This window comes from Zea mays, chromosome 7, assembly GCF_902167145.1.
Source record: "Zea mays cultivar B73 chromosome 7, Zm-B73-REFERENCE-NAM-5.0, whole genome shotgun sequence".
Taxonomy (NCBI): Eukaryota; Viridiplantae; Streptophyta; class Magnoliopsida; order Poales; family Poaceae; genus Zea; species Zea mays.
The window spans coordinates 104,846,575-104,860,383 of record NC_050102.1 but is presented as its reverse complement, the minus strand read 5'-3'; the positions used below and the strand labels follow the sequence as shown (position 1 = coordinate 104,860,383).

Below are 13,809 nucleotides of genomic sequence, written 5' to 3'. Positions count from 1 at the left end.
GATGGTAGCAGTGGTAGTACGCGTTACGCAACCGTTGGGTGTTCAGTCCATGATACGCAAACGCAACGCAACCCGCCGCATCAAGGTCGCCCCGTCTGTGTCTGTGGTAAATAAAAAGAACGTTGAACTTTCTGAGCTGAGATTGCTCAAGACAATCTACTAATATCATCAGAGCGAACGCACGCACGCCGTCTGTGTCTGTGGCCGTGATTACTTGCAAACATTCAAATCAAGGAAAAACTGGGGAACAGCCGAACACAGATTGTTTATACAACAATAAACCATACAATAGTAGCACCAACAGTAGCAGTTCATCAAATTACAACTCCTGGACACAGCTAGCTAGCTGATTTTACAACATACATCATACGGAGCACTACTGCTTGACAAGCATCTCCTCACATCACACCGTGCTGCTCTTTACAACCTGTAGAGCACAGCACACCATCTAGCACAACAAAAACAGCTACCAGGACAACGGACACCTGAACGGCCGGGGGGGTGGGGTCACTGACCAGTGTGACACGTACCGGCCACCACCGGAGAACGCCGGACACAAAAACGCCGGCTTCCCGTCGGTTGTGGTTCTCTCCTCCTCCGGAGAACCAAACCCTAAATAACCCGAGATCTACAACTGACTCACCAGTGACAAGGACCAAACGAATCGGACGGACATCTACACAGAACCAACCAACGAACGGACGGACGGGGATTAGCACTAATGATCCAACTAGTGCCCGCGCAGGATGTCTAAAATCCCATCTGCGCGACGGCCGTTAACCTTCTTTAACCCTCCTCCTGCTGCACGACGGCAGTGTGGGTAGGATGGGAGCCAGCCAGCCAGCCAGCCAACAAGGGGCGACGATTAATTGGCGAGGAGGGAGTCCCAGTCGATCTCGTACGACGGGTACTTGGTGAGCGCGAAGCCGGCGGCCTCGTCCCACGGCGCCTCGCTGAAGTCCAGCTGCTGCATCTCCGGCACCGTCGGCCCTGGCGAGGCGGACGGCGACGGGGACGGGCACGAGGACTCGGTGGCGGACTCGAGGCAGGACGAGGTCGCGTCGTCGGACGACGGCGAGGAGCAGTTGCTGGTGGGGGCGGACGACGACGCGGCAGCTGCGGCGGAGGCCGGCTTCTTGGCGCCCTTCTTGGACGCGGCGATGCTCTGGCACAGGCTCTGGAGCTTGGCGTCGACGGAGGCGTGGAGCGGGCCGCGGGAGGCGGCGTTGTCGGGGAAGTTGAGGCGCGCCGCGTCGCCGCGCAGGCGGTAGGCGGCCTGGTCGTAGGCGAGCGCCGCCTCCTCGGCGGTGTCGAAGGTGCCGAGCCAGAGCCGGGTGCGGTTGCGCGGGAGCCGGATCTCCGCCACCCACTTGCCCCAGTGCCGCTGCCGCACGCCGCGGTACAGCTTCTGCGGCCGCGCCGGGGCGGGGGCCGCGGACGCGGACGCCTTCATGGGCTGGGCACGCGGGCCCAGCACGGAGGTCTGTGCCTGGCGACGCTGCAGGTGGAGGCGGGCCTGGATGTACTGCATCTGGGAAGGGCTCAGCTGGCCCGCCTCGTCGGCCGCGGCGAACGGGTAGTTCCCTCCGTAGGAGGAGGCGGCGGCGACGGCTTGGTGGAAGGAGAACGGCGACGAGGGGCTAAGTGGCTGGTGCGGGTGGAGGAGCGGACTGGATCCGTGAGCAGAGGCATCCCGGATAAAAGGCTCGAGTGCTCTCATCAGCTCCTCCCCTGACAGATCTATAGTAGCAGCCATCTAGACTGTTTTTTTTTGTTTTTTTGTTTTTTTTCCTCTCTCTCTAGCAAACCAAGAACAAACGAAGAAACTGGCGGAACCCAACAGCCACAGTAAAAACAGATGGCAGTGGTGGGTAGATCCACTCAGGACAGGACTCACTTGCGCAAGGGAGGTGTGGAAAAAGAACCTCTCTTGGCTACCAACCTAACGACTAGTACTAGTACACTGCTAGAACTAGAACCAAACCGAAGAAGAAACAGCAGATCTGAAGCCCGGGATCTAAAAGGCCACGGGTCTCTCGCTGTCTGCTCGAGGAAGAAGACGGAACCAGGAAGAACAGAAGAGGATGAGAGAGTCGAAGTCGAGTGAACTTTACCTGCGACGCGCGAGAGAAATCGCTCAGATCTAAGCTTACCTCGCTCGATCTCACTGGAACTGCGGCGGCTGTGGACGGGCGCTGGATGGGAGGCGGAGCTGGCTGTGGACGGACGGGGACGGGCGGGGCTGTGGGTCTGCGGGAGTGTTTGGTGGGGCGGGGAGGTGGAAAGGAGGCGCGAGGAGCTCTTTTATAGCGACGCGGCCTCGCCGCATTTGATTAGCGCCCCCCTAACCCTCAGTTTCATCGCAGTGTCGCCGTAATTTTTGGAGGAGTGAGTGATTCCTGATTACGGATTACTATGCTTCGCGCCTACTCCGCCGGCGAGAAGCCCCCCTTTTCCTACAGCAGCGTGTCAGCGATGATGGTGGCAGTGGCAGAGCGTGGAGAGTGAGTCACTGGCCAGTGGACCAGCGACCTGCTCCCTGCGGACTCCACGCGGTGCCATAATTGCACGGGCGTTCCGTGGAATGGGATCGGATGCGGCGGGGTGCTGCTGCCGCAGAGCCTTTGACCACTGGCCGAGCGCCACGTACTGGCGCGTATGGTCCTGCTCCACGGCTTGGTGTCGGTGGTAGCACACGTGGCGGGTTCTCGTTTGTTGCGCCGGTGTTTGGTGCTCGAGGCTGGCAGACGAGGAGATGCACATCGAATATGCTAGAGCGACTATGTATATTTTTTTTTTCTCAGCCAGGAGAATGAACCCATCGGCAACTTGAGGCCGATCATTAGGCGTTTGAACCACACCCAACCGGCAATGAACGGAACAGTCTTTATTTGGGTGAGCGGCAATGGTGATTTCCTTCAGCCCCGTTTTTTGTACGGCAAGTTTGGTCACCGGTGCTAGTGATGCCAGAGAAGAGAACCATGCGTGTCTGGAAAACACACTCCAGAGCGTCACGTATAGGCCCTGTTTGTTTCGGCTTCTGGCAGCTTCTGGTCACCAAAAGCTGCTGCGGACTGCCAAACGCTCAGCTTTTCAGCCAGTTTCTATAAAATTCGTTGGGACAAAAACCATTCAAAATCAACATAAACACATAATCGGTTGAGTCGTTGTAATAGTAGGAATCCGTCACTTTCTAGATCCTGAGCCCTGTAAACAACTTTATCTTCCTCCACACGTAATCGTAATGATACTCAGATTCTTCGCACAGCCAGATTCTCCCCACAGCTAGATTTTCAGAAAAGCTGGTCAGAAAAAAGCTGAACCAAACAGGCCCAGAATACGGTCGGCAACTGAAACGAAAAAAAAAAGAAAAGAAATTAATCGCCTTTCGCATCATGTATTCTGCGTGTTGGGTTCGTTGGATTGGCACACGCCGGCACCGTGGTTTGGCGTCGCTCTCACCACGCATCCTTCTCGTGCCGCCACATTCGCCGTTGCCCGACGTGACGCCATTACAGACCTCGCTGTTGCAGTTACAGACGTGCCGTGCGTGCAGCCACGCCCGCTGCTGCGTGCGCCGGTCCCACGCATCTCCTTTGCGGCGTCACGCACCCGTGCATGGGATCACAAATTGTGCGTGCACCGTGTGCTTGCTCGTGAGACCGATTGTCGTATGCCTTTTTCATATTGAAGCAAACTACTTTTTCACATGACCCTTATTCGACATATAACTCTATTACTATATCCATTATTGAATATTTGTTATCGACTAGTTTATTTTTAAACTAAACTGCAACAAATAAAAAAAATAAAAGAAGTATAATTTAAACATTAGCTTCTTCGTGTGTCACCTCCTTCCAACAAGCGCATGGTTGCTTCACATAAAACGTTTCAACTCTAATTTATGTATGTTTGCGTTATATAAAGAATAGTTATTATCAATATATACACACATATCAATAATTAAAAAAAAATATAATCGTGTTTAAATATACATCTTATTTAAGCAACATCTACATGTACGATACATAAAAACCGTATACGTAGCAATGAAATCAGTTTGGCTCCTCTCTCTTAACCCTTTTGGAACACGTTGTAGTTGGCGAGGCAGCTAGGCAGGCAGGTCAACGATCGTAAGCTGGGAATCGAAGCAATGATGATTGAGATGTGAAATTTCGCCCCACCATGTCCATGTGCAATTCTTCTTGGTAATGTCCGAATCCGAATATGCAGGGAGGAATTGACCAAGCCTCTAGATCTACAAACGAGGGCATCAACTTGGCCTCTCAGAAGAATCAGAACCAGGTGCGCACCTTAGCTGGGAATATATTTAAATTTCAGATCAGTCGTACCACTCCCTCCATTTAGTATCGTAGGTCACTTTAGCTTTATGACAAGTTATCTAACTCTGATAGTTTTCATAGAAAAATGTGCTAACATCTACATGTTTAAATAATCAAATATACAGGGGGAAAACATAATTTGATGGTGCACGTATTAGTGTGTTTTTATATGAATCTGTTACATTTAATCTAGGATAGAGATCGAGTGATTTGCGATTTAAAATAGAGAAAGTAGTAATTAAGAAAGTTCCATTTAGGCTCTATTTGATCTTGGTCTACAGTTTTTAAACTTTAGAGCATATTTGCTCATTTGTATGGTCTACCAAATTAGTAGCAGTTTTTTTATTCGTTAACGGCCACCGGTTTGGAGTCTTAAATGTTAAAGTGGTCCATGAATTTTAAACTATACGATCCAAATTTTATTCTAATGACGCAGCCATTCTTCTTTTTTTTTATCTGTCACTTCATACAAGGGCGTTGACCGAACGCATCTAGATCCGCGACCAGCAACAATAACCTACTTGACCCCCAAAACAAATGAAGTGGGGGGCATGTGCAAGCTACTATCTGGGTGATAAATCAAATGTAGGTCGGACCTTCACCAGTTAAGCACGCTTCTGTGTTTAGAGAAATGACTTGAGCAAGCTGGAGGACAACACCGCTAGCTAACGGTGGTTGGATTATGCTATGCTACGTTAGAAAATCGTACAATTTTAATATTAGATTAGTTACAAAATTAATCACTATATAAATAATTGATAAGCTATATATAGCAAATTAAAAATATATTCACGTAGTTGATTAAATCTACTTTGAATGAACTCATTATTGCTCACAGTGGTGATTGGCCTAGTATAATCGAATGAGTTAGCTATGTTGTTGAAGTTCGTAGGCGTTGAAGTACACATCTACTCGGTGAGTAGTCGCGTGATCTGCCTAAAAACCTGATTCGTCCTAACCCACGTAGGTTCTCCAACAGAGTGAGGTTTCAGAGGCACTGGTCACATTGTCAATGTCGGCGTCATGCTAGCGTCAGGGATGGAGGAGCCTTATATCCACATGTCTCACAATGACTCTCTTGTCTAAAACCCTAACTTATAGTAGATTGGTTGTTTCTCATGTATTTAGATGTCTTTATAAGAGAATGCCCTCTCTATTATATAAGAGGATAGCGTAGGATTATAAGTGCGAAAGAATACAAAATTGAAATGGATTTGGGAACGATATCTAAATCTACTGTATTCAGTTTTGAACTTGTCACGCAAAGCAAGACAAAGTTGAAAACATAAGTGGGTCTTCGAGATTTATTTTAGAAATTATTGTTAAAAAATTATACAATAAACTCCAATAATAATACAAATTTATTGCTAAGAAAATTAGATACTAGACTCCAATCGCCCACCAGATCTCGAAGACACAACATGACTGACTCCCGGATATCCTCAAATTTTGTTTATATACTAGTTTTATGATAAAGATTGTTGAGTTGAACATCCATCTAAACTCAAGAGTTGCACTAGCTCATACCAACTAGATGGACTATGCCTTGAATTGGTAGTTTTGCGTAAACTAGTTTCACTCAAGAATCTGACTGATACTTAGCGCCCTTTAGACAACCTCCTCAGGTGAAGCTTATAAGTCATACTCCCATTTCTCTTTTACGAACCATCTCTTAATGTTTTGATCTATCGAACTTTTCATGTTTCATAATACCAGTGAAGCTATTACCCATCTTAAAGTGCCAATCATATTAGAAAATTGTGCTCTAAGATTAAATTAATTCCTAAAGCAATCATTACATGAATAATGGATAAAACATGCATAACAAATAGAAAACATGTTCACATAGTAGATTAAATCTATTTTTAATAGAATGATCGAAAATGAGTTCACATTATTGTTGAAGTTGAAAGTTCCCTTTGCGGGAAACACAGATCTGGATATCGCCTAAGGGGGGCGAATAAAAATTAACACCAAAAACTTAAACTTTCTTACTCTACTCGAAGCAGTGTACACATCGGAATGAAGATTAGCTCGAGTAGATCACATCAGAATTATAGTCATTGTCTCACAACATTCTGCACTTCATAAACATCTTATACCAAGATGAGAGCATAATTGCAAATAACAAAGCAAACAAGAAACAACAAAGAGAGATAGGGGGACACAGAGGTTTATCACGTGGTCCGGCCAAGCCTGAAATACTTGCCTACCTCCACGTTGGAGTTAGCCAACCTGGCTTAGAGTCTATTTTAACTCCTTCCTCCGTTTGTTCAGATTCGTCACCATGACGGATCAAGTCTTCCACTATGCTGATGAAAGTTATAGCAAAAGTCATGGTTGTTTACAACTTCTTGACAACACTCTGGTAGAGTAACACTCCTTGCTTGCTCAAGATCTTGCTAGCACTATATCCCAGTAGCACTGCTCTCCCTTTTGGCTTATAACTGCACCAACACTAGATCTAGAGAGAAATACACAAGATAAAGAGAAAGAATAGAGTATGCAATTGTTTTACACTTTCTTGTTGCATTAGTATTCTTCCAGGGGTAGTGGGGGATCCTTTATATAGCCCCAAGTCTCTTGTAGTCGTTGCAAAACATGAATATGATTGAATAATAAAACAAAACATGAGGATTAGAAACATGTGTACCATATAATACAAACTTCATCCTTTTATTTCATCTAATACAAACTTCATCTTTTAGTCTCTAAAGAAACAAACAGGGTGACTAAAGGCTCCCAACTAAAGTTTAGTTCTCTAATCATGAAAGGGGTGACTAAAAGTGATTAAAGTGGCATTTTTATTGTATGTTTCCTCCCCTTTCTTCCATGCGCCCTATTAAATAGGGGTCATACAACCTTTACACATAGTAATTAATGTTCTTTAGTCATGTTTAGTCACTGAATCCATAATAGGGTAGTCTAATGAAGTTTAATGAGTAAAATAAATAAATAGGACATAAAACTCATGTAACATCCCCAATTTAATCCCAAGGTTAGAAACCCTAAACTCCTAACCCCCCCTTAATTATCTCCTAAGGCCCCCACCTCATAAGACATTTCATTCATCATATGCATAGACCATGGTTGTTAGTAGCACCTCACATAGAATATTTTTGATACTCAAGAAACATATATAAGTATTTGTTCCAAGAAAAAGGAGATTAAATAAAAAGAGAAAGAGAAAAAGAAATAGAAATAGAAATAGTGAAAGGGAAATGTGCCCTTGGGCCATTTCTAAGTATTTTGGTGATTGAGTGCCAACGCAAGTGCTTTTGTGTGGATCTATGCAATGTGGTGGACAAAGTGCAAATCATGTCAAAAGGTATGTTTCTAGACTTAGTACATCGTTTTATGGACTAATGTATTGTGTCTAAGTGCTGGAAACAGGAAAGATTGAATTGGAAATGAGATGGCTCTGTTCAGCCAAAGTCAGCTCGGTCTGGGTGCACCGGACAGTGTCCGGTGGTGCAGGCTGGCTCAAGCGAACTTGCTGCTCCCGGGAAGAAATTAACGGCGTACGGCTATAATTCACCGGACTGTCCGGTGTCCACCGGACAGTGTCCGGTGAGCCAACGGTCGCCGGGCCAACGGTCGGCCGCTTAATCCGGGCACGACGCGTGGCCGAGCCAACGACTAGAAGGGGGCACTGGTCTGTCCGGTGTGCACCGGACAGTGTCCGGTGTGCACCGAACAGTGTCCGGTGCGCCAACAGGCTCCAAGGCGCCAACGGTCGGCTTCGCCAAAGAAGGAAAGAAATCCGCACCGGGCAGTGTCCGGTGGTGCACCGGACTGTCCGGTGCGCCAGGCGACTGAAGGCAAGAATTGCCTTCCCGGATTGCTCTCAACGGCTCCTAGCTGGCTTGGGGCTATAAAAGGGACCTCTAGGCGCATGGAGGAGAATACTAAGCATTCCTTGAGCACTCTTGATCACTCACACTCCATTCTTGCGCACTTGTTCGACATTCTAGTGATTTGAGCTCCGTTCTAGTGTGCTAGTCTTCTGAGCTTAAGTCTGGGTCTTGTGTGTGCGTACTTGCTGTGATCTTTGTGTCTTGTGTGAGTTGCTAATCCCTCCCTTACTCCGTGCTTCTTTGTGAACATCTTTGTAAGGGCGAGAGACTCCAAGTTGTGGAGATTCCTCGCGAACGGGATATAGAAAAGAAAAGCAAACACCGTGGTATTCAAGTAGGTCTTTGGACCGCTTGAGAGGGGTTGATTGCAACCCTCGTCCGTTGGGACGCCACAACGTGGAAGTAGGCAAGTGTTGTACTTGGCCGAACCACGGGATAAACCATTGTGTCTACCTGTGTTGATTCTCTTGTGGTTATTGTGTTTCGCTAAGACTCTTCTCTAGCCACTTGGCAATACTGTGCTAACGCTTAACCAAGTTTTTGTGGCATTAAGTTCAAGTTTTACAGGATCACCTATTCACCCCCCTCTAGGTACTCTCAATTGGTATCAGAGTCGTTCTCTTCTAGAAAGGGATTAACCGCCCGAAGAGATGGATCCTAAGGGGAAGGGAATCATGATCAATGATAAGGAGAAGGAGTCCTTCGTCAACGAGCCGAAGGATGACAAGCCCACCGACTCGGGCACGGGCCACAAACGAAAGGATGGGAAGAAGAAGAAGACAAGGCGCATCAAGGAGATCGTCTACTACGACGACAGCGACGAGTCCACTTCTTCCCAAAAGGACAACGACTACGAGAGAAGGAAACCGGTTAATTCGAACTTTTCTTTTGACTACTCTCGTATTCCGCAAAGTACAAATGCTCATTTGCTCTCCATTCCACTTGGCTAACCTCCTCACTTTGATGGAGAGGACTACGGATTTTGGAGCCACAAAATGCGTAGTCACCTGTTCTCTCTCCATCCGAGCATATGGGAGATTGTGGAGAGTGGAATGAAATTTGATAGCTCGGATAGTCCTATGTTTATCAATGAACAGATTCATAGAAATGCACAAGCTACTACTGTGTTGTTAGCCTCTTTGTGCAGGGACGAGTATCATAGGTGAGCGGCTTGGACAATGCCAAGCAGATCTGGGACACCCTCAGGATCTCACATGAGGGGAACGACGTCACCTTACTCACCAAAATGGAGTTGGTGGAGGGCGAGCTTGGAAGATTCGCAATGATCAGGGGAGAGGAGCCAACCCAAACATACAACCGGCTCAAGACCCTCATCAACAAAATAAGGAGCTACAGAAGCACACGATGGACGAACCACGACGTCGTTCGTCTAATGCTAAGGTCCTTTACTGTACTTGATCCACATTTGGTGAACAATATCCGTGAAAATCCTAGGTACATGAAAGGGAAATGTGCCCTTGTGCCATTTCTAAGAGTTTTGGTGATTTAGTGTCCAACACAGGTGCTGAAGTGTTAATATATGCAAAGGGGTGGACAAAGTGGAAATCATGTCAAAAGGTATGTTTCTCAGACTTAGTACATTGTTTCAGAGACTAATGTATTGTGTCTAAGTGCTGGAAACAGGAAAAGAACAATTGGAAATGTCTTGGCTCGAGCAGCCAAGACTCTGCTCAGTCTGGGAGCACCGGACAGTGTCCGGTGCGCCAGGCTGGCTCGTGCGAACTGGCCGCTCTCAGGAATTCATCGGCGAAGTACGACTATAATTCACCGGACTGTCCGGTGTGCACCGGACTGTCCGGTGAGCCAACGGTCAGTCGAGCCAACGGTCGGCTGCGCGATCTGCGCAAGACACGTGGCTGAGCCAACGGTCGAGAGGGGGCACCGGACTGTCCGGTGCTCCAACGGCTCCCAGGCGCCAACGGTCGACTACGCCACAGAAGGAAAGAAATCCGCACCGGACAGTGTCCGGTGCGCCAGGCGGCAGAAGGCAAGATTTGCCTTCCTGGAATGCTCTCAACGGCTCCTAGCTGCCTTGGGGCTATAAAAGGGACCCCTAGGCGCATGGAGGAGAACATCAAGCATCCTCTAAGCATTCCTAAGCACTAAGACATCGATTCCGCGCCTTTGATTCTTTGCGATAGCAATTAGAGCTCTAGTTGAGTTGTGAACTCATTGAGTTGTGTTGTGAGCTCTTGTTGCGACTTGTGTGCGTGGTGTTGCTGTGATTTCTCGTCTTGAGTGTGTTGCTTATCCCTCCCTTACTCCGTGCTTCTTTGTGATCATCTAAGTGTAAGGGCGAGAGACTCCAAGTTGTGGAGATTCCTCGCGAACGGGATTAAGAAAAGCAAAGCAAAACACCGTGGTATTCAAGTGGGTCTTTGGACCGCTTGAGAGGGGTTGATTGCAACCCTCGTCCGTTGGGACGCCACAACGTGGAGTAGGCAAGCGTTGGTCTTGGCCGAACCACGGGATAAACCACTGTGCCATCTCTGTGATTGATCTCTTGTGGTTATTGTGTTTTGTTGAGACTCCTCTCTAGCCACTTGGCAATTATTGTACTAACGTTAATCAAGTTTTTGTGGCTTTAAGTTTAAGTTTTACAGGATCACCTATTCAACCCCCCTCTAGGTGCTCTCAATTGGTATCGGAGCCGTTCTCTTCAAGAAGGGACTAATCGCCCGAAGAGATGGATCCTAAGGGAAAGGGGATGGTGGTCAACAACGAGAAGGAGTCTATCTTCAACGAGTCGAAAGATGACAAGCCCACAGACTCGGGCTCAAGCCACAAAAGAAGAGACGGGAAGAAGAAGAAGACAAGGCGCATCAAGGAGATAGTCTACTACGACAGCGACGAATCTTCCTCTTCCCAAAAGGAAGACGACGACTACGAGAAAAAGAAAACGGTCAATTCAAACTTTTCTTTTGATTACTCTCGTATTCCTCAAAGTACAAATGCTCATTTATTATCCATTCCACTTGGTAAACCTCCTCATTTTGATGGAGAGGACTACGGATTTTGGAGTCACAAAATGCGTAGTCACTTGTTCTCTCTTCATCCTAGCATATGGGAGATTGTAGAGAGTGGAATGCACTTTGATAGTACGGATAGTCCCATGTTCATTAATGAGCAAATTCATAAAAATGCACAAGCTACTACTGTTCTTCTAGCTTCATTGTGCAGGGATGAATACCACAAAGTGAGCGGCTTGGATAACGCCAAGCAAATTTGGGACACCCTCAAGATCTCTCATGAGGGGAACGACGTCACAATGCTCACCAAGATGGAGTTGGTGGAGGGCGAACTTGGGAGATTCGCTATGATAAGAGGGGAGGAGCCAACCCAAACATACAACCGGCTCAAGACCCTTGTCAACAAGATAAGGAGCTATGGAAGCACGCGATGGACGGAACACGACGTCGTCCGCCTAATGCTAAGGTCCTTTACTGTTCTTGATCCTCATCTTGTGAACAATATTCGTGAGAATCCTAGGTACACCAAGATGACGCCTGAGGAGATACTTGGAAAGTTCGTAAGCGGGCGGATGATGATCAAGGAGGCTAGATACGTGGATGATGCATTGAATGGCCCAATCCAAGAGCCTCAAACTATCGCTCTCAAAGCAACGAGAAGCAAGGAGGCGCTACCTAGCAAGGTGGCGCAAATTGAGGCGGCCGGGCTTAATGATGAAGAAATGGCCCTCATCATCAAGCGCTTCAAGACGGCGCTAAGGGGTCGCAAGGAGCATCCCAACAAGACCAAGACGAAGGGGAAGCGCTCATGCTTCAAATGTGGTAAGATTGGTCACTTTATCGCTAATTGTCCTGATAATGATAGTGACCAGGAAAAGAAGAGTGGAAAATGGGAAAAGAAGAAGAATTACAAGAAGGCAAAGGGCGAGGCACATATTGGAAAGGAGTGGGATTCGGATTGCTCCACATCCGACTCCGACAACGAAGGACTCGCCGCCACCGCCTTCAACAAGTCATTCCTCTTCCCCAACGAGCATCACACATGCCTCATGGCTAAGGAGAAGAAAGTAAGTACTCGAAACTCTATTTATGCTTCTTCAAGTGAGGATGAGTCTAGTGATGATGATGAGATAGATTACTCATGCTTATTCAAGGGATTAGATAGATCTAAAATTGATAAGATTAATGAGTTGATCGATGCTTTGAATGACAAGAATAGATTACTAGAAAAACAAGAGGATCTTTTGTATGAAGAACATGATAAGTTTGTAGATGCACAAAAATCCCTTGCATTAGAAATTAAGAGAAATGAAATGCTTGCTTGTGAGTTGTCTACATGCCATGATTCTATTTCTAACTTAAAGAGCATAAATGATGATTTGAATGCTAAGTTAGAGATAGCTAGTAAATCTAACTCTTGTGTAGAACATGTTACAATTTGTAATAGGTGTAAGGATTTTGACATTGATGCTTGTAGTGAACACCTTGTTACAATTCCTAAATTGAGTGATGAAGTAGCTAGTCTTAATGTCCAACTTAAGACTAGCAAAAGTGAATTTGACAAATTAAAATTTGCAAGGGATGCCTACATGATTGGTAGACACCCCTCAATTAAGGATGGACTTGGCTTCAAGAGAGAAGCCAAGAACTTAACAAGCCACAAGGCTCCCATCCCCGCCAAGGAGAAAGGGAAGGCCCCTATGGCTAGTAATGCTAAAAAGAACCATGCCTTCATGTACCATGATAGGAAATTTTCTAGAGATGTTCATTATGATAGGAGTTATAATTCAAATGCCATGGTTGCTTCTAGTTCTTCTATTATGCATGATAAAAATTTGGCTAGGAGAAATGTTGTTAATCACATGCCTAGAAGAAATGTTGTTCATGGTTCTAGGAAAATAATTAATGAACCTTCTACAATTTATCATGGTTGTAATGCTTCATTTGCAATTTGTAGAAAGGATAGAAAGGTGATTGCTAGGAAATTAGGGGCAAAATGCAAGGGAGATAAAACTTGCATTTGGGTCCCTAAGACTATTGTGACTAACCTTGTAGGACCCAACAAGAGTTGGGTACCTAAGACCCAAGCCTAAATTTGCCTTGCAGGTTTATGCATCCGGGGGTTCAAGCTGGATTATCGACAGCGGATGCACAAACCACATGACGGGGAAGAAGAAGATGTTTACCTCCTACGTCAAGAACAAGGATCCCCAAGATTCAATCATATTCGGTGATGGGAATCAAGGCAAGGTGAAAGGTTTAGGCAAAATTGCAATATCAAATGAGCACTCTATTTCTAATGTGTTTTTAGTTGAGTCTCTTGGATATAATTTGCTATTTGTTAGTCAATTATGCAATATGGGATATAACTGTTTATTCACTAATGTAGATGTGTCTGTCTTTAGAAGAAGTGATGGTTCATTAGCCTTTAAGGGTGTATTAGACGACAAACTTTACTTAGTTGATTTTGCAAAAGAGGAGGCCTGTCTAGATGCATGCTTAATTGCTAAGACTAGCATGGGCTGGCTGTGGCATCGCCGCTTAGCACATGTGGGGATGAAGAACCTTCACAAGCTTCTAAAGGGAGAACACGTGATAGGTTTAACTAATGTGCAATTC

At 46.2% G+C, this 13,809-nt stretch overlaps 1 protein-coding gene across 1 annotated transcript; it reads right to left on the bottom strand.

Annotated features, from left to right (window-relative positions):
- Positions 1-245: 245 nt before the first annotated feature.
- LOC103632654 (uncharacterized) lies at positions 246-2,276 on the bottom strand. The gene has a single exon (NM_001346421.1). It carries the CDS (start codon positions 1,754-1,756, stop codon positions 866-868), a length of 891 nt encoding a protein of 296 aa, NP_001333350.1. The 5' UTR covers positions 1,757-2,276; the 3' UTR covers positions 246-865.
- Positions 2,277-13,809: the final 11,533 nt, after the last annotated feature.

Bases quoted from the DNA above. Each gene is read 5' to 3' on its own strand.
- LOC103632654 (NM_001346421.1), bottom strand. From the start codon at position 1,756: ATGGCTGCTACTATAGATCTGTCAGGGGAGGAGCTGATGAGAGCACTC.